A 22,193-nucleotide genomic window follows, 5' to 3' on the forward strand; every position below is an offset into this window, starting at 1 on the left:
TTTTAATTCATGAATATACGTATTCCTTTCTATTTTTAATAAACTGTTCCGTGTATAAATTTGGGATGAGGAATCGGCAATCTGAACATGTTCAATGACTGTATTCCTCTTTAGGCTTGCCAAAAAGTGGCAACCCAATATATTTTTGATGCAAGCCATATGACTCGTTTATCTTACATTTCCACATCTACTTATCCGAATAATAAGTATCTGTGTTATATATCTCCTGTGGGGTTTCCCTCCGTGGAACTTGCTCTGTTCACACCTTTGTTCTTCAATTGTTACATCCAATACAATAGTTATTCTAGTAGCGAAGAGGAAATATGAAATTTAACTGAAAACTGTGTAGTTGTAACTGAAACTTAATGAACTAGCTGTCGATTAGATACGCGAAAAGACCTTCGAGTTATAGTATTGAGGTGAGTACATTTTATGTATCAACTGAGGATAGTCTGAGTACCTCTGTGAGACAATACAGGTTTTCAAGCATACACAAACGATTAGAACAGCATTAGTTCACGATGGTTGAAATATGACTGGAAAACAGAAATTTAAAATTGAAGATTACTACAAAGTTATTTTTGTTATTGACTTTCTTAAGAATTGTCAATTGAGGAAGGTTATTTGTATTATTGGAACATACATTATTGCTGCAGACAGTGTAAAGCACGCCTTATCTGGTAAGCCTATAAACGGACAATGCGTCTACACAAGTTATTAACAGAAACTTTGTTACAAATGCTAATGTTAAAAATGTATCGGCTATTATCCAGAAGAAAATACGAGAACATGGAAGAAGGAAATGTACAACGAAGTGAAATCTGTGGAACTGCGAAAGGAAGAACGATGTATTACGATGACGATAGAAAATAAGAATGAGAAGGTAGTCAGCGAAAAAAATAAAGTATTAGGAAGATAGAAGGAATATGTTGAGGACTTATATGAGAATAGGGATAGATCGTGTGGTCTAGATGTTGAAGTAGAAAATAAAGTAGGCGAGCATGATAAAGCAGGGGTGCCCACAAGGGGGGGCTATGACGCAAACTGCGTCATTGAAATATTTGGGGGGGTTAAAAATCTATATAAATATATTTGATGGGGGGTAAAAATTAATCGAAAAGAAGATTTTTTCATTGAAGAACACCTACGGATAGACAATTGGGGGGGGGTGCGTCATGGACATAAGGGGGGTGGGCACCACTGGATAAAGGGTTTAGTATTTTTTGGAATGAGTTTGAAAAAGCTATATCTGAGATTAGGAATGGACAGGCAACCATCCATATAGATAATATACCAATCGAATTAATTATGAATATGAGAAACAAGGGCAAGAATGAATTGTTTCGACTGTGCAATTAAATATATGAAACAGGAAAGTGGTTCTAAGATTTCCTCACGATGATCATGATACCGATGGCTAAGAAATCGAAGAGATGTAAGGATTATTATTAGTCTCATATCTTATGCAGCAAATATTTTGCTTCGAATTTTGAACAGAAGGTTGTATAGAGAAACAAATGAAAAAGTTGAGGAGCAACAGTTTGGGTTCAGGAGAAGTAAGGGCACAAGAGGTACAGTTGGATTATTAAGGGTGATTGGTGAAAGACCGGAGAAAGCTTGTATAACAATACACATTTTTTCCCTCATATATATTCCGTCTATCAATACAAAACGTGCTACACTCATTTCCTAACCCATATAGTGTTTTCAGAGGTACATTTGAATTGTGTGCTTTTATCCGGGGCCACTCCAGAGGGATCCAAAGTTGATGGTAGGGATTTCTGGAGGGAATTTCCCGACATTCTCCCATTTTTTCCTGTTCAAGTACGTCACGGGCCCCAATACATAGCACCTCTGGAAAGCTTGTTTCATGCTGAAGAGAATTAACTATATATAAACCATGACTTTCTAATGAACAGTGTTGATGCAATAGTATTTCACTGCAAGTCTACGATTTTCTTTATACCAACAACGTTAATGCGCCCCATAGACTTACTCCATTGTCCATGGCATCTCATTTTTTGTGCATGAACATATCTTTGTTATGTTTATTGAATGGACTAGGTTTGATTCGGATCTCCGGATGATATGTTCATGTCCTTTCCTTCATGTGAATATATACCTAGTATGAACAGTTAATTCTAGGATGTCCTTAAGTGCTACTGTTACTTTTTCAATGTAGAGCTTGGGATTATACAACATTGTTGACAACGACCATCTTGTCCAATCCCTTTTAAAATTGTTGATAATTCACTCTCTCTCTCTTTCTGCTGTAATTGTTACGTTAAGTTCTTTGTAATGTTATATTTAATTCTTCGTTCATTATGGTTTATTCCTGATTCCATTAGAATCTTGACCATTTTGGTCCATTCTACATTGTCGAACACTTTCTTCAAATCCGCAAATGCTATCTACGTAAGTTACTTTTTCCATTCGAATTCGTTCTTCTATAAATCCCCTTAATGCTCGTAAGTGTTGCTTTCCATGTTCCTATTTTCTTTCTGAAACTAAATAGTCCTCTGCCAGTGATTCTTTTGTCTTGGCTTATAATCTTCTAAACTGTTTTATTAACTAATGTGTTCTAAATCTATCTATGTTAATAAATAAAATTATGTTTTGTTTTGTCATCAGCTTATCCCACACAAAGGAGTCTCCCAGACCCAGCAGATTTTCTATGTAGATATATCTTCACCAGATCTAACTTGTGTGAAGCCCTTCTCTTAACAACAAAAATATATATTTTTATGCAGGCTTTCCCAACATGAGGATAAAGGTTATTTATTTATTTCACTCATTTATTTACTTTCACATATTTTGCATAAATCTTATCATCCCTATGCGACGAACAGCTATTTCAGATAATATTATTTAATTACGTAGAAAAATTGTAGCAATATTCTTTGATATTCGAAATATTTTGAAAAATGTAAAAACTGGAAAGTTTAATCAAATATTTATTTATCAAATTTCAACAAATCACCTGAGAAAATCTGATGAAGAATCTTTTCTTCACAGTAAACTATTCCTTCACGATTATCAAATAGAAAAGACTTATGATACATTGTATGATTATTAAGGAAATGTTTATCGAGTACATATGAACCAAACTGATCAAGCGTTTTCGAGAAAATTTTCCGAAGATAAATTTGTCTTTAGTAAACTACTAGTTCAGGATTTTCCCGTAAATAAAAAATAATGACATATTATAAGGTTATTAATGTTATATTTATTTGCAAAATATGAACAAAATCGTTAAAATAGTCTTCAATTTTTGTTTTTCTTCCTTTAGTAAACTACACTTATTTTGAGGGGGAGGAGAAAATTCGAACATCTCTGGGTAATCCCATAGAAATATAAGTTTAAAGCTTGGTTCCAATATATTAAGCAATTGGGTCTTTAGGCCTCTGCTCATAGGACGAATGAATAGCAGAATGGGCGAAGTAACACCCGCGAAACATTTTTTTCGGAGTGTAGAGGTAATAAAACTATAATACAGTCAAAATCAGAATTAGATTTTTTCAAATTATTAAGATTATTATAAATTTAGTTCTTTCATGATCTCTGCGTATCAAAATCATGAAGACATGAAGATCATAACCAAAGTTTAAACCTACTATTTTTAAATCTCAAATGTGCATTATATATATTCCTAAACCTGCCACACAAAATCTTCTGATTCCAAAATTCAGTTTAATTTATCTTTTCTCTAATATTAAGATAGCGTTACCTTAATTGCTTAATGATTTTCTGGATTCTATAAATCACCGTTACCTAGGTTTGTTCCCACTAGAAAGCCGCCATGAATATTGTATTCGTAAATAGCTGAAAGAAGAATTTCAGGAAGTAAATAATTCGTACTTAGAAAGATTAAGAACCATTATAATGTATTATTATTATTGTAGCTTACACGTCTGATAGATACGGAAGTAATCTTTCTAACATGAATAAAAAAAAAAACTTCCTTTACTAAGTTTGATATTTATCGATTACCGACTATCATCGCGTGTGTAAAAGTTATTGACATTTACTTTCTAATAATGACTGTCTTCTTTAACTTACAAGTAACACTTCCCAAGTGTAAGACTCCGATTTTGATAAAATTTGACAGGTAGATACTACACTTGAAATAAACCAATACGTGTTTTTTTTATTTTCTACGGAAACACGGTTTTATGGGGCAAAAGCCCCCACCCAAAATTTTAAAAATTGACGCCCGAAGGCAAAAACAACTGGACTAAACAGAAAGAAATTGTACACAGATATTGTAAACGTAAAATGGGGTAATACGTGTTTCGTATTTTCCTGGGAAAAACGGTTAGGTGGGGCACGGACCCCTCCAAACTTTTGATCACAAAATATCAAAAATGCTAATAACAGTATGTCAGATGTGTGAAAAAGACATGGAGAATTCCAACGAAACTTTGTGTTGGGGCAATACGCAAAAAACAAACGAATACGGTTTTTTTTATTTTCTGTGGAAAAACGGTTTTAGTGGGCAAAAGCTCCTACCCAAAATTTTGAAAGTTGACGCCCGAAAGGCAAGAAGAAGTGAACCGAACTGAATTGAATTGTGCACATATATTGTAGACATAAAATGAGGTAATACGTGTTTCATATTTTCCTGGAAAAAACGTTTGGATGGGACAGGTCCCCTCCAAACCTTTGATCATGAAATATCGAAAATACTAATAACAGTATGTGAGAGGTGCTTAAAGGCCATGAAGAATAGCAACGAAATTTTGTGGAGTGACAATAGGCAAAAAAATAAACGAATACAGGTTTTTTATTTTCTGCGGGAAAACGGTTTTAGAGGGGCAAAAGCCCCACCCAAATGTTGAAAGTTGTCGTCCGAAAGGCAAGAAGAAGTGCACCGAAGTGGATGAAATTGTGCACAAATATTGTAGAGGTAAGACGTGTGAATATGTTCCGTATTTTCTTGAAAAAAAACAACGAAAAAACAAACAAAAAAAAACTGTTGGGTGGATCTAGGAGTTGGGTGGCGGAAGTAGAGGACCGAAGCGAATGAAATTGTATGTAGATGTTGGATATTTAAAATAAGACCTTTCGTATTTCACAAGTGTCTCCATCCGATTTCTTTAAATTTGGCAGATAAACGGTAAGCACAAACAGTATAACGTATTTTATAGTATTTGAGGAGGCACCTTTAACCCTTACAATGTTTTTCCGCATAAACAAAAACACGTGTCGATTTATTTCTTGTTTGCTGTTGATGTGCCAAATTTGAAGCAAATCGGATAGGAACACTTGACAAACACGAAAGGCCTTATTTTATTTATACAATATCTACACACAATTTCATTTGCTTCGGTCCACTCCTTCCTGCGCTATTATGGTAATGTTTACTTTTTTTTTTTGAAGGGACCTAGGGCCCAACACTGTTTTTCCGCAGAAATTAAAACACGTTCCATTTGTTGTTTTGCAAATTGTCCCTATACGAAGTTTCGTTGTGATTCTCCACATTCTTTAGGAACTTCTGACGTATACTTATTTGCACTTTTGATATTTCGTAATCAACGGTTTAGAAGGTCCGTGCCCACCCAACCGCTTTTTTCCAGGAATATACGAAACCCGTATTATCTCATTTTACGTCTACAATATCTGTGCACAATTCAATTCACTTTTGTTCACTTCTTCTTGCCTTTCGGGCGTCAATTTTCAAAATTTTGGATGGGGGCTTTTGACCCCTGAAACCGTTTTTCCGCAGAAAATTAAAAAAAACACGTATTCATGTATTTTATGTGTAGTATCTACCTACCAAATTTTATCAAAATCGGAGTGTTACACTTAGGAAGTGTTACTTGTTAGAAGCAATATGATTAACATTTATTATTATTATGACATATTTGTGTTTATGAGTAGATTGAGAGAAAATGTCTATAGCAAAAGTGCACGAGATGTTAAATTTGCAAAGACAAAGTAATTTGGTGCGTTTGTTAGGAAAACTATCAATTAACATGCTCACTTTGCGGATAAAGTGTAGATAACTACTGTAGAGAAATGAGAAAGAACAAAGTAAAATTCAATTTTTTGATATGATGACCGTCATCAGAATTTTGCAGGTTACTGTCACAGGTTCGTTCATTATAGTTCTCCGTTCTCAACACAAAAAATTCTTTGTTCATTTATTGTATACTTCTTTCTACCCTCCCCATCTCTTTCTTTCTATAATATATTCTGCCCTGCTAAAGTAGTTTCTTCACAAATAATTCCATAACCAACTCTTTTTTTTTTTTTTCAACTTTCTCTACCACTTCCTTGTTGGGTTTTCATTCCAACATACTAATGTCTCGCAAAGTCTATTAAGTTCTGCTTCGTACACTAACATATTCAGACGAAGCACTTGTGAGTTTTTTCTGTTTATCGATTCAAAAAAAAAAAAAAAAAACTTCCTTTCCATTATCAGTATGTTCATCTTATTAACGTTTACTTTTATCCCATACTCTCCACAGCTTTCCCTCAAATTTTCTATTAGTAAAGGGTTTGGTTTAGCAAAAAAATATCCTTGATATATTTTCCCAGCCTGTCCGTGTGTCCATCAGGAAGATGCAATATCTCAAGAACTATTTGATAAATCATCATCAATTTTGGCCAGAATGTAGAGGGTCAAATCTTAGGAATGGAGTTCATTGATGAACGTGATTTGTCCTGTTGATCCGAAAATACAGACTGTCAAAGAACGGTTCTCCGTGTATTCCTGTGAGTTAGAATACTAGTCGACGAAGCTAACTCCGTTGTGTGTTATGCAACCCACGCATCTTAGCTGTTGATATGGTTGCCTATAAACCAGACAATAGTTTTCAATTATTAAGGAGTTTGGTTTGCCTTCAATTTTCACGTTGGAAACAAACAGTGGCAAAACAAATTCCTTCGTGTGGTATACCGGTACACTGTGATGTTTCTAATTGTTTTGTTACTTATCGTTTCAATTTCGCTTTAACAGCTATATAATCTGCAAAACAAATACACTTGATTCTCTTAACACGAACCGAAATACCGAAATATTTAGGAGTCAACAAGAGTTACTACAAATACACATTTTGGTTAGATTTTTTTCTTTTACAAGTTCATCTTCGGACCCAGTAGTGAACACCTTTTCGCTCTATAGATGTCTCTGTTGTAGTTTCAAATCTTCACTCTGTTACAACCCCCAACCCACTAAACCCATGTCGCATTCCGTAAACCAACAGATCATGCTTGACATGTTCTGAAGTCTTTTCTTCGTTCTAGGTAGCTAATACAAGCAAAAGTCTCCGGTGGACATGGAAGGGTCCAATGTCTGTTAATGTTTTCTTTGCTTAAAAAATGAAATATTTGCAAAATGTACGATACAACCAGAAATTAAGTGTACCAGAAGAATAAGTGTACCAGAAGAATAAGTGTACAGAAGATTATTTATATTGAATCATTATATTTCTGCTCTTCCACTTGTGTTCTAGTATATCATTCCACAAATATAGTTTCTTTTTGATTTCCTTATCAATTTGTTTCTCTCTTCAGTACTTTTATTAGTTACCTTGTCTAGCTCCCTAGATATTTTCATTATATTGTGTTTCCTTTCTGCTAACTAGTCTTCTCTATTTTCCATTTTAATATCTTGAAGTCATTTTCTAATCCATGCTACAAGATTGGTTTTAGTTTAACATTCCATGTTTATGTTCCGAGGCTAAGGGAGATGGGCTATAAGACATCAAATATATTTATAGCACGATAAAAATGTTTTTGTAATATGATTAACTTTTGTTTGCAATGCAGTTGGAAAATTTACGAGTATATATCATTAAATGGATTGAAACAGTTACTTATATGCGAATAATGTAAGTTTGATTTTTTTCAGAAGTCCACAAAAATGTTAATGTATTCTGAAAATAAAAGGAATTCTTTCAATTTAACACGGAATTAGAAACGATTCACAGTTCAGTTTAACAACTATTTTGCCACGGAGGTATTGATGGAATGAGAATGTGGGGGGGATGGGAGTACCCCGAGAAAACCCGCGGACACGACGTTGTCCGACTCAAACTTACTTGGCCGGAGATCGAATCAGTGACTCCAACCATTCAGAGGAAAGCGCTCTACCACTGAGCCACCGTGCCCTCCGAATGTAACTTATTCTGACAATATGCACGGAAGTACATAGTAAATTTACTTAAAGTAGTTAAGTTTATCCAATACAAAGAGTATTCAGAAGTGTATACACTTGTTTTACTATTCCGCGATAATGATAATTTTACATTATAATAATATTAAAATTTAACAAGTTTTCAAGAACTAGTGACAAGTAATCATATAAAAATAAAATCAGTTACAAATAAAATCTACGAATAAAGCTTGAGCAACAAGAACGATGATCAACATAGTGTCCAGGAACGTAAGTACGCAAAGGGTGGGTCCCGAGGATCAGGACTCCACTCCGCGATATTCAGACTATTCTGAAAATTTTGTCTACTTTTGAGGGTAATTTTACAAATTTTTAGTATAATCTATCCACCTGTATAAGTTTCTTATTTTGTTTTTGTATTTTGTCATTTTCACTTTTATCTTTAGATTTCACTTTGCTAATAAAGCTCCAACTCACCAAAGCAGTATATATAATCTAAAAATACATATACTGCTTTGGTCAGTTGGAGTTTCATTAGCAATCCTGAATTTTCCAAAGCTGCAATGAATAATTTACAAGATTTCATTTCCTTGAAAATGAATTTGTTTATGGAGCCTCAGCCTGTTTCTTTTTATTTTTAATTTAAAATTTTTTTAGTGAACATCGATGTGTTGAAAGTTACGTTACATTGCCTCTTCTGGGAAAGAACAAAAATGCTTTTTAAAGTCATTGGTTACTACCTTGCTCTCTCCTTACTTTATTACTGACTGTCAAATGATTGACCCTTTGTTTACTATTTGTTTAATTTAAACACCCACCAATTTATAAATAGGGATGGACGCGAGACGAGACATGAGAAATACCAAAGTCTCGACTCTTGTTTCGCAAAAATATTTGAGTCTCATCTCTTGTCCATTTCTATCAATAAATCACAGACTTTTACATTTTTTTTTTCAATTTTCTGTGAAGAAATGCCCTCTTTCAGCTCTCAGGCGAGAAATCATTTCCCAGCAATATATATATATTAAAAAAAACAGACATGTCTTTAGGTTTCGAGGTGGAGGGGTTATTAACTTCAGCAAATGAAGTTTCATCACTGCAATTCCATTATTCGACGTTTCCTCCCTATGGATATGTGTCTGTCTTTACTGGTATTTATCTTATATCAGTAAGTAATTTAGCATAAATCCCTTTTTATTAATCTCGAAATTGGGGGGGGGGGTGGAGGGGCGTGGAGCTTTTAAGCATAGCTATGATGAATAGTAGTTTTTTTTTTTTTTTTTTAGAAATTCCACAATTTACGGACTTCATCCCGAAAGCCCCCTCCCTGTAACAGCCACTGCCTTATATAATAATAAGCTACAGTATAATTCTCAATTTCATAATACCTTCCTGCTAAAAAGTCACTTGTTGAATACTAAATATAAAATATTTGCTTCATATAATACTAAGTTAATGTATGCTGTCCTTCTCGCACCATTTTGCGTTCGCTTCCTTTTCCAAAACAAACTTTGTATACAAAATTATTCTTTCACTTCCTTCTTTGCACAAATTCTTGATTAGTTCAGTAGGTATATTATCTTCCCAGTGACTTTTCCAGTAATTTTACCCCCATGTGCATGTTCAAATTCATCCATTAGTATCGTAAACTCTTTGTCGTGTTTAATTCCTTGCTTTTCGTTTCTAGAATATTTCTAGAATATTCTGTCTGTTTCTACTACTATCTCACAGTTCCTTGATAATATTCCTTTCGTCTACCTATTATACCATCATATCTTCTGATACATTTGCATTAATTTTGTAATACATTTGTTCATATTTGCATCCTTATTCTAATTTCTTCTAATTTCTCTACAATGTGGTTAACTGGCTTTGTCTAATTCATTATTCACTTTCCGGTATAATCGCTTTCATTTTTAAGTGCTATTATGTTTTCATTTTCCATACCACATTTCGTCCATCTCCAACTTCGCTTTAGTAATCACAGAGTGAGATTAACGCAAGTTTTCGTTTCAATTCAGAACGCTTTGTGGGATATCACACTAAAACATTAAATTAATTACTTTAAATAAAAGGTACGGGCCAACGCATTAAACTTTCTTTATCTCACTTCTTAAATTCAATTATATTATGCTGTAGTTATTACGAAAACGTTGATTTGGGAAATATAAACAAAATTATAAGATGCGTTCTCGGCAAACTGCATCGAAGAAAATACCTCCAAGAGCACACTACCACTTTTGGATTTTTTTTTCATGAGAAATTATTCATGCCATATTGTAGGGTTGCTAGAGAAATGTTTATTTATGAAATATGAATAAAATTGCCTGAGTCGTTTCTGAGAGAATTGCCCGGTAAGTTTCAAGAGTAAACTACCTCTTGTGAATTTTTAATGGAAAATAATTAATTTCATTATGTAGGCTTCTTAATGGAGAATTTACTTATTGTCTGAGTCATTTCTGAGAATATCGTACGGGAAAATCAGTCTTAAGAGTAAAGTACTCCTTGTTATTTTTTTAAGGAAAATGATTTATGGCATTGTGTAAGCTTCTTAATGGAGCATTTATTTATTTATTTATTTATTTATTTATTTATTTATTTATGTCCTTATCTTAAACCTTTTGCTCTTGCATGAATTTCTTTCCCTATCTTCCTCTACCTCATGTGGTTACTTTCTCGTTCAATAGTCCTTCCCAGGCCCTCCCCCTCCCAGAGATCCGAATGTGAAGATATTTTACCTCCGGAACTATATTTTGACCTACAGAAGATCATTGTACATAAGTTCTCTTTCTGCTGTCAGCAAACTAGGAGAAAATAGGGTGGTGGTTTCCTGTTGCCTTCCACCCCGCTGTATCCCAGCCGTTAAAGCCATTCTGACAACGCCTGAGACTAATGTCCAAGTTGCCATACCAATCACTATGATTTCCGCCAACTTGGCTACTGGAGAGTTGCTGCTATCTCCCAGGACACTCTTCGACTGGCTACTCCATTTATACCAATTCGGTAGAATGGCCCTTTTGGTAGTGAATTAGGGACATAGCTCTAAACCCCTCCCTACCCCACATATACATGTCTCCGTAAAGGTGGTGTAATTAATTTTCTTATTAAAGCTTAAAACTTTTCGAAAATCCGCCAATGTTTAAAATTTGAAATTCCTACATCCAACGATTCTGAGATCTCATGATGAGTGAGTTAGTGTATTTAGTTTTCCAGCTTATTACGCCAAAGGAATTATGTATACCCCATAATGCTAATCCTGAATTCTTTGAAAATTCTCTATTCTATACCATAATATTTTGTAAAAGTAACACCTAATATAAGTCTTCTTGAAATAGTTGTTTTTAGGTTGTACCGCTCATTAATGTGATCCGCTCAACTTAACAATAAACTATGGCGTCTCCTTCCTATCTACCGATTATTTAGGTTTAAATGATTTCCAATAATTATGTTTGTTCACAATTTCTTGTGATAAATGTTTGTTTTGCAATCTAATTATCATTTATCGGACATACAAGTCATTCTTGTTTGGTGTGTGTAGTACGATAATATTTTATAAATAAAATTCCATATTGACAATAATAGATACTTAATTTGAAATCAACGAAGCAAATTAATCTCAAATGATAAAATAAAATTATTGAAACTATTTAAATAATAGTAACAATCTTGAAAATTGATCTATTGCAGTGGTTTCCAGATGATATAGCATTGTACAGGGTGGTCCAATTTCGGTTATCTAGTTGTGAGTTGGCAACACCACCGTGAAATGGGAGAGGGGAGAGTGAGATGCCTGTCAAACGTTAGCAGGTGGCTTGGATTCAGTTGACAATGGAGCGTTGGCCGATACAACAGCGCGTGTTTTGTGTAGAACAATTTATAAAGCAGGAGTCCATTGTTCTCGTACAACGAGCATTCAGACATGAGTTTGGTGACGAGAAAAAACGAGAAAAGGTTCCATCAGGGAAAACCATACGCAGGTGGGTGTCACAGTAGCGCACTAGTGGTAATGTGGGTGACAAAATACTCACAAATAAGAAAACAGTTCGAACATCTGAAAACATCGCACGTGTGCTGGAGACAATTCTTGCCAGTCCAAAACGTTGAGCACGACGACATTCCCTTACATTGAATCTTCCTCGGAGCAGTGTTGGTCGAATGTTGTGAAATGATTTGAAGTTTCACCATACAAAATAAGGGGGGCGCAGGAATTATCAGAGTCAGATAAAAGAATGTGAGTGCAGTGTTTCCAAGCCATATTGGAATTAATTAACCAGAACCATAAAATTCGTGATTCAATTCTCATGACTGATGAAGCGAACTTCTTTTTAAAAGGGTATGTGAACAAGCAAAACTTAAGATATTGGGCACCTGAGAATCCATGTGAGTTTTTTGAGAAGCCACTCCACAGTGAAAAACTTACTTGTTCTGTGGTGTGGTGTGGGGACTATGGATGTTGGCAGGTCGTACTTTTTTGATGATGAACATGAGTAACCTGTTACAGTGACGGCGAACAGATAACACAAACATGTTGCAAAATTTCCTGCTCCTACAGCTACGTCAGATAAAGGTGAATATAGGGTATGTGTGGGTTCAACAAGATGGTGCAACAGCCCACACAGCGCGGCAATCGATGGCAACTCTCAGGACCATGTTTCCTGAGAAAGTGATATCCAGATTTGCGGATATTCCATGGCCTCCCAGATCCCCGGATTGACGCCCCCGACTTTTTCTTGTGGGGGCATTTAAAGGACAGAGTGTTTAGACATCGGTTACATACACTGGAGGAACTGAAACACAGAATTTAGGAGGAATTCGCCATCACTCCAGATCTCTTACACAGAGTAACGGCTAGCTTCTGTAAACGTCTGACCCGTTGCATTCAGAAGGGTGGAGGACACTTCGATGATGTGATGTTCAAGAAAAAAACACCTCACCTAAAAATCCAACTGAGTGTTGTAATTATTGATGGGCATTACATTCATGTGTCTATGAAACTCTGTGTTTTATTTCAACATAAAATAGGGAAACCGAAAATGGACCACCCTGTATTGACTATTGACGAAAGAATTAAAACTTAATTAAACAAGTCACTTTAAACTAATTCTTTTAGGATAACTTACGGCTGATAGGGAAGTATGAGATTGTAAGAAACATAAAAGCATGACTAAACTATTACTTAAGTGTAAGCAGTTACATTTAAGCACTAAATATATATATTATATTTAATGTTACATCTTATATTCCAAACACTTAAACTAAACTACGTAATAGCATGTGAAATATAACAATTGAGCTGAGCGAGTTTGCTAACAACGCAGCACGATACGTAAACTGCAGTTAACTAATATTAAGCCTAAGAGAGATCACCAGCCTCTATTCCTTAAACCTAAGGTCAATCCTTCATCTCTTGGGGTATAAAAACAATTATTCATAAAATAATTAATTGTCCTTGATTTTATTCCCGATAAACAATATTCACGAAGAAATTCGCGACTAAGGAATTCGCGTTATTATTCAGTCCACACTCTATTGTCTTCGCGAATTCTGTCGTGGAATTTGAAGCTTAAAATCAATAAAACGATAATTATGTCTGTTGTACTGTACACTTCCGAAATTTGATCGCTTATATATAGGGAACAACGTAGATTAAACATATTTGAAAGTATTTGGACCCAAGAGGTACGGAAATGGGAAATAGCGGGAATTTCGTAACGAGGAATTGTATAATTTATATCGTTTACGTAACATCGATAGGGTCATTATGTTTAGGAGACTCGGGTTGACAGGTCATGTACCAAGAATGGAACAAAGTAGAAACGCTTTCAAAATTGTAACTGGAAACCCAATCGGAAAAAGACCATTAGGAAGACCTAGATGCAGATGAAATGGCAGTATTAAGATGAACCCCAGAAATAGGAATAGCGAAAAGAAACTGAATCCAGTTGGCTAAGGACAGAAATCGGTGGAGAGCTTCTAGGAATTGTAACGTAAGAATCCTACTCGTTCATTATTATTTGGTCTAGGAATTAATTCGTGCGGGTGGACAAGAGATGGCGCAACGAACGGAGCGTCCCACAGTTCCGTGTATCCACACATGTGTTGCAAACCCCTGTCATCGCGTATCGTTCGTAGTATAGGGCAGTGGATTAAAGCGTCAACAACACCAGTTTGTAGTTAAGTGAACATGGCGCAATTTGTGCCTGATAAAGTGTTTTTGCGAGGTGTCCTGTTGCATTACTTTAACATGCAGAAAAGTGCGACTGAAAGTCATCGTATATTGGTGGAAGTGTATGGTGACCATGCTCTAGCTGAGCGAACGTGTCAGAAGTGGTTTGCACGGTTTAGAAGTGGTGATTTCGGCTTGGCAGATCAAGAGCGAGCTGGACAGCCAAAAAAATTTCAAGACGAAGAATTGACAGCATTGCTCGAGCAGGATTCGTGTCAAACGCAGGAACAACTTGCAGCAGCATTAGGCGTTGATCAAACAACAGTCTCCAAACGCTTGAAAGCCATGGGAATGATTCAAAAGATGTCACATTGGGTTCCACATGAATTGAAAGACAGAGACGTTGAAAGACGAAAAACCATTTGCGAATTGCTGCTTCAACGACAGATCAGAAAGGGGTTTCTGCATCGAATTATTACGGGTGTTGAGAAGTGGATCCATTACGAGAACCCTAAACGAAAAAATGGCCTGGGTGAAACCAGGTGAACCAGGTCCATCACAACCAAAACGAGATATTCACTGTGTAAAGGTTATGCTGTGCATATGGTGGGATATGAAAGGTGTGGTGTACTATGAGCTGCTGCAACCGGGTGAAACTATGAATGGAGAACGTTATCGACGACAATTAATGCGTTTGAAGCAAGCTCTGGCCAGAACACGACCAGAATGGGAGAACAGACATGATAAACTTATTGTTCAACATGATAACGCTCGCCCACATGTCGCAAAACCGGTCAAAACCTATTTAGAAAATGTCGGATGGGAAGTTTTACCCCACCCGCCGTATTCACCAGACGTTGCTCCTTCGGACTACTACTTGTTCGATTGCATGAACAACGATTTGATTGGACAGCGGTTTACTTCTTCAGAAGATATCGAAACATGGGTCTCTGACTGGATCGCTTCCAAGGATGAGGACTTCTTTCGCCACGGAATCCGTACATTGCCTGACAGATGGGCGACAGTGGTGGCTAGCGATGGACAATATTTTTATTAAGGTATTTATGTATTTTGTGTTTGTACTACAGCTTCAATGTGTGCGTACCAACCGCACGAATTAATTCCTAGACCAAATATTAATAATAATAATAATAATAATAATAATAATAATAATAATAATAATAATAATAATAGTTTCATACCATAATCTGTTTATTACTAATTCGAGTTTTTCATCTTTAATATTAGTTAGAATGCCACCTATCGGCTGGAAACATTATTTCTGTAGTCTGATTCAGAAGTGGTGAGGTATTCATATGGGGAGAAAGATTTTTCCTCCGATTTATACAAAAGTGTGGTGTATATATATCTGCAGCTGTTTAGGATAAGAAATATAGTATTTACTGTTCCAAACCAAATTATTTATTATGAAAGTAGCGCTTTGAATTACATAAAAACATCAAGAATTGGGTTTGTAAATTGGAGGCCTCATTAGATCAGATCCGTATGGCTGCATGTTTCTTCACGAAATGGCAGTACAAGGTTAACTATAAAGTAAGATATATTTTTCTCGTATTTTTGAGATTATAGCTATCGGTAGCTTTACTTTTGACTATTTCTATTTCCGGGTTATTGGTAACTTGAAATGTCGTGGAACACAGTAGATCAAGTTGTAATTTAGTGTTTTTCGTATGGATGTTGCATTCTAATAAAATATAAATTACGTAACACTTGTTATAAAGAAACGGCTGTTACGGAGTTTCTAAAAAAATGATAATTCTGCATTTGTTATAATTAAAGCCCGGAATTAACGGCATAATGCCATAAGTGCCATTATTGCAATTTTCATGATATTTTCAGGAAAAGTGCAATTTCACTATTTAGAAGCAATTTGTTGCCATTGTCACAGGTTTTCTCTTCCACTACTCTTTATTTACTCATGAATGACAGCATACCACGGATCTGAGTCGCTCTTATCTTGCCAAGCGATCTCGGTGTCTGATTATAACTGGTCTATTCCCATTGGAATGTGACAAGTGGAGGGTTAGGGATGCTAGTGCGTATTCAGTTCTTGGAATTTGGAAGCAGTGTTCGGTTCTTGGAATGACAAACGAAGATGCTTATTTTGAAGAAGTAGCCAGGTGGGCAGTTATTGTGAATCTTAGGCGTGCGTGATACAGTACTGGTATTTATGTGCGCTTCAGTATTTCAAGATGCCGAAAGTTGGTGTTTCTAGGCAACAGAAGTTGGAAAATTTTGTGAGTGAGTTCAGGCGTACTGTGTTTTCAACAGACGGTTCTATACTGTTTTGTAAGTTATGTGAAACAGTGGTTTCTGCTGAAAAGCGTTATTTTGTAACACACCATATAAGCACTGCAAAACACAATTCTGCAAGGACACGCAAATCAGCTGGTGAAAAGATTCAAAATCTTCTTGGAACAGTCACGAATCCCGCTTCGCGTACTAACAGTTTTGCAAATGATCTGTGTGAAGCTCTAATTAACGCGGACATTACTTTATGGAAGTTAGAAAATGTTTCATTTAGAAACTCTCTCGACAAATACACAAAACAAAAAGTTCCATGTGAATCATCTTTGAGAAACACTTACGTTGACAGAGCGAACAGCAGAACTATTGACGATATCCGTAAAAGTGTTGCTGACAAAAATATATGAATTTCAATGGATGAAACTTGCGATATTCTAGGACGTTCCATTGCCCGCGTTGTAATTGGAACTTTGAGAGGGGAAGAAGGCACACAAATATTTTTGATTGCATCAGAAGTTCTGGAAAAAGTAAAAGGCACGGCAATTGCACACGTTGTTACAAAATCGCTGAGTATTCTGTGGCCAGAACGTGTAAAATACGATAAGGTCCTTCTTTTTATCACGGACAGAGCTGCATACATGAAAAGTGCAGCAAAAGCCCTTAAGGTTCTATTCCAACATATGCTCCATGTCACCTGTCTGGCACACGCGCTACATAGAATTGCAGAGGAAATTCGTTCTCATTTTCCTGACATTGACCTACTTGTGTCAAATGTGAAAAAGGTATTTCTGAAAGCTCCCTCGCAAACAAGTGCGATTCGCGAATTAGCCTCTGAAGTTCCGCTTCCAACACAGCCTGTCTTAACGAGATGGGGTACATGAATTACAGCTGTTCTCTATTGTGTACCCATCGAAAAGAATCATTGATACTTTTGATGAGGATAATGCATCTTCAATTAAGGTTGCTCAAAGTTTGCTTAAGAAGAATTCTTTGAAAAAAGGATTTAGTCTTCATTGCAGCACATTTTGCGAAGTTACCAGATGCTATTGCCAAGCTTGAAAAAAAAAAAAAAAGACTCTCGCTAGTTCCCTGGAAATCTTCAATGATACTCTCAACGATCGGAGTGTTGTACCTGGTGACAAAGGGAGTACATTCGGCGTAAGTGTGATCGTGTTGTAAGTGCTAATCCAGATTTGGGAAAATTGAAGGACATCGCTAGTGACATGGATTCTTCCCAAATTACATGTTTCAACTATGCTCCAGTGACATCTGTAGATGTGGAAAGACCATTTTCACATTTAAAGCGAATTCTTTCTGACAAGAGACAAAGTCTTTCCTTTGAAAATGTTAAAAACATGTTAATAATTTCAGAGAATAAAAATATGAAAAACATTTCGTAAGTGAAAATAAACTGCTAGTGTAGTGTAAAATGACTTCACATTAGTATTTCTTGTACTTTGAATGTTTGTGCTAATGTAACCGCGTGTGAATAAAATGTGATAGTGTTTTTAAGTTATTGTTTCATTGTTACTACTGAAGAATGGCGAATGAATTGTTAAATGTCGTCCCTTCACGGGTTGCGCAAGTTTCCAGAATTTTAAGTGGTAAGTACAAAGTGCAAAATGAAACATTTTATTCGATTAGTAGACGAATTACAGCCTATTATAGCTTTTACATATTTTAGTATCTATTTTTTCCCCAAAGTTCGTGATTGCTTGTTTATTTTATTTTGCCATTTTACCTTCCATTTTTGGGTGTTTATTTTGCAATTTTGCCAGCCAGTTTCGGGCTTTTATTTCGCTATTAATTGTAATAAATTAAGGTGTTATTAACTTTGTTGAGTTTTGCATTAGGTAGTGTCTTTTTATCAGCAAATACAGTTGTTACGCTATTTTGAAATTTTATGGATTTTATTTCATTAGAACGATGACTTGCAAACACTAACGGATCAAAAGGGTCATTTGAGGGGGGGGGGAAGTCGGATCGTCTCCTCGACGATTAATGTAGGCTTTAAATACGTAATTTTATATAAAGTCAGGATAAAGTATTTCAATATTTTATATACAGATATATAAAAAGGTAGCCTCTGGGGGCTGTCGCCCTTCCCCTCTTCGCCGTGGATCCACCAATGCTTACAAAAATCCCGAATCTACGCTATTCTTTGTAATATATGGTTCCTTCTACTGTAGGTGTAAAACATAAACTATCTTTTCGATACCTGAGTGTGGAAGAAACTGAATGCAGTACGTTCCTCTGCCTAGTGTACTCATTTGCAATAGGCATATTTATTTATTTATTTATTTATTTATTTCTATTTTTTTAAGAAAGATTATTCAGCTAAATACAAAACAGAGTGCGGTATTGATTCTTCGGCTTCCATAAGCCATAGAGTCAGTTTATCCTCGATAATGTGATTACTGTACAAATACGTTTTCTGAGATTTCCTACCTTCTAAACCATCGTTCCTAAAACTGTGAGCCGCGTACTATAAGTGGTTCTTGAAATATGCTCTTGTAGTTATCGTATATTATACATTGGTCCAAAAGAGATAGAAAAAATCTAAATGAAAGTGAAGTGCAAATCATACACCATAGTTCAAAATCGGAAGTTTAAAAATTATATATGTAAGCGTTTCCCAACCTTCAACTATTAAGGAACATAATTATTTTCTTCTATTTATACTAATATACTGGTATTAGCCTATGCTCAAAACATTATATATATCTATATCCATCTATCTATCTATGGACAAGAATAGGATGGTTCGTAACATATTGGTTAATAAAACTGACTTCCACTTGAAAAAGCTTGAGAAACGTTGTTCTCTGTTTGTTGACAGTACTTCGCTAATCCGACTAAATTTAACATACCGTTTATTAATTCTATATGAACTTGATTTTGGAAATACTATTCGATGTATAAGAAAATACGTATTAATTCAAAAGCGGTACAAAAGTTTCGAATTTGTTTTTTATAACTTTATTCACTATATTAATGAGAATATTTACATACGAAATGATTAATTCAGTTGCAATTCAGAAAACATGTTCTTGCAGGTTTTCTCTGGCAAAAATGTTAAACTAAGCAATAGTTGTGATAACAAAAGTAAGAATACTTATCTACATTCCACTGCTAAGCGTATAGAACAGTGTTTCGGCCATGATTCTAACGCAGTCGATCCTAAAATTTGCTACGTAAGGACATTCTTGATGACCTCTAATATCATGCAAAATGTCGTAAAGATTGCCAATGAAATTTAGAAGTATTATTATTATTACTTTAAATGTAAGTAAATCCTCAGTCAGCTCAATGAATGCAAATAGTGGCAACTTAAGAAAAGAGAAAATGATTGATAGAAAAATAAAGAAGTTAATAGGTGAAACGTTTGTTAAACGCGTATAATTCTGCGGAGCAACATACCATACCACTTAAATCTGTAACATTGATGTTTCTTGGTGGATCCACTTTGAACACATAGAGGGTGATCTTCTGATCGGAGAGGAGATGTCGGAAGTGGTGGTCCACGGATGGCTTGAAGTCTACTTTAACCCAAAGAGAGGCAGATTTCACTCGGAGTTCCCCTTCATTTTCTTGCGCGTGCGTGAACTCAAGTAATCGTTGGCCGTTGAGCGAGGGGCCTGTAATGATAAATAAAATACTGTTTATTATACATATTAATATAATAATTCAATTATATAAACTGGACCAATGCAAATTTGATTTTTAAACTGTCGGCCTTAGGTTTATACATTAGTTTATATATTTTTGAGTTATTAGACAATGAATTCACTTGTATTAGCTAAGCGTCCAAATATTTGATAAAACCAGTAATTTTAGGATGCTTAACTAAAACAACAGTAGATGCTACAGTATTAAGACCTATATCTACCTTTTGTCAAGTCACCAGAAGACAACGTCACATAATGATAGTAAGATAAAATTAAATTTTCAGTTTTATATATACAGTCATTATCAAAAGCCTGAACACACTACTGATTTTTCAGAATTTAAAGAAAAAATGCAATAATACAAAATCCAGTTTGTTCAACTTATGCAAAATAAACATCATTGCTCATGTAAAGAAATTAAAACATGTGGTTCTGTTTCCACTGAGACAAATTTTTTGAGTATGTTTGCGTTCAATGAAATGCCGACTCTTACAAGGAAACATCTTATATTGATAGCAGCATTGCCCAATCAAACAATGTGCAATCGATAGAGAAGTGAAGAAAAGTGAGAAATCCAAAGTTTTACGGGCCGACACCCAGAAATACAGGAGATACAGAGGAAAGAAGGATCTAGATTTATGTGAAGATAGCAATGCAAAAGATACACTGACACAGAAAGAATTTCAAAATGATTAAAGTAATCAAAATGACATTTACACAACAGTATAGTAAACAAACATTGCACCCACAGACATGCTTATGTGTAATGCAGTGTTGCCAACCTATCATAAAATGAAGTTTTGTTAAATGGCACGGAACACAAAATATAACATCTAGAGAATCTAATTATAAATAGAACCATACTTGTGAAGTCTTGATGTACAGTGTTGCCAATGTTTGAAGATAGGCCTATATGAATTCCTATATGAATCTCGGATGTAGAAGAGTACATACAGTACACGATTCTAACTAAATAAAATCAAAATATGAGACCATAAACAATAATATAAGTACAAAAATGGCGGGCGAAGCACAGTATCAAAGCATTTTTGCGAAAGGAAAATGTCAAAATAGTACCAAAACACAGCACATAAGCTGAAGTGATGTGCTACCAAAACACAGCTATGCCCTCGGATGACAAAGTGGTCCGCACGCTCGCTGCTGGTGCATATGTTCGATTTCCGATTGGAGTGTTCTGCAACATAATAGTAGTAGGAATCCTACATTAAGCTAGATGCAGGACCAGATCAGCGGGGGGTCAATTCATGTAGGCCTATCTTCAAACGTTGGCAACACTGTTTCTATATTGAAAAAGATAGTTAATATATCCCTTAGGAAGGAAGGTAGGAATAAATACTTTTTGCGCGATGCTTTTGCAATAGATAGATATAATGATACGTTCAGATTTCATAAATATGTAATTAACTATTGAAAGTTCTGTATTATAATTCGTTTGTGTAAGAAAACTTCAGTAAAACAAATTTCCTGATGGCATGAGTTTTTAGTGAAGTAGGCGTGGCAATTTTGTTTATATTTCGTAAATCGACATTTTCTTGACTATTCTACAATTCATTTCTCTAACAAAATTTGAGAAAGCGTAGTGTATTACCGGGAACGTCTCTTGTTCATAGCATTTTCTCGAAGACAGATCTAGCAATTCTATAATTTTCCAATCCGTTGCTCTATAAAAAAAATCCACAGACTATCATTTATTGATATCTGTTAATTCAGTTGGACGTTGCTTTCGGATAGTGTCTATAACAACTTTGTTCATATGTCATGATGAATATTCATTGAAAAAATATAGCACTGTGTACGAAAATTGTATATTGTAACGTAGTATTATGCAAGAAAAACTCATGGAATTAATTTATTAAACTGTTTGTTCGGGCGATTTTCCGGGAAACAGTCCTTTTAATTTTATTTGTATTTCTTGGATAACTATTTAATTAAATACTCTTCAACATAGAAT

The 22,193-nt window shown here is 35.2% G+C and overlaps 1 protein-coding gene across 1 annotated transcript in view; it reads right to left on the reverse strand.

Moving 5' to 3' along the window:
- Actbeta (inhibin subunit beta) overlaps nucleotides 1-22,193 on the reverse strand; it is a 434,828-nt gene that overhangs the window by 46,270 nt on the left and 366,365 nt on the right. The window contains exon 2 of the mRNA XM_081740043.1: nucleotides 19,974-20,191. Within this exon, the coding sequence (XP_081596169.1) occupies nucleotides 19,974-20,191 (218 nt within the window). The remainder of the gene's footprint in view (nucleotides 1-19,973; nucleotides 20,192-22,193) is intronic.

The sequence above is a fragment of the Thermobia domestica genome, chromosome 15 (genome assembly GCF_964235325.1).
Source record: "Thermobia domestica chromosome 15, izTheDome1.hap1.1, whole genome shotgun sequence".
Classification (NCBI taxonomy): domain Eukaryota; kingdom Metazoa; phylum Arthropoda; class Insecta; order Zygentoma; family Lepismatidae; genus Thermobia; species Thermobia domestica.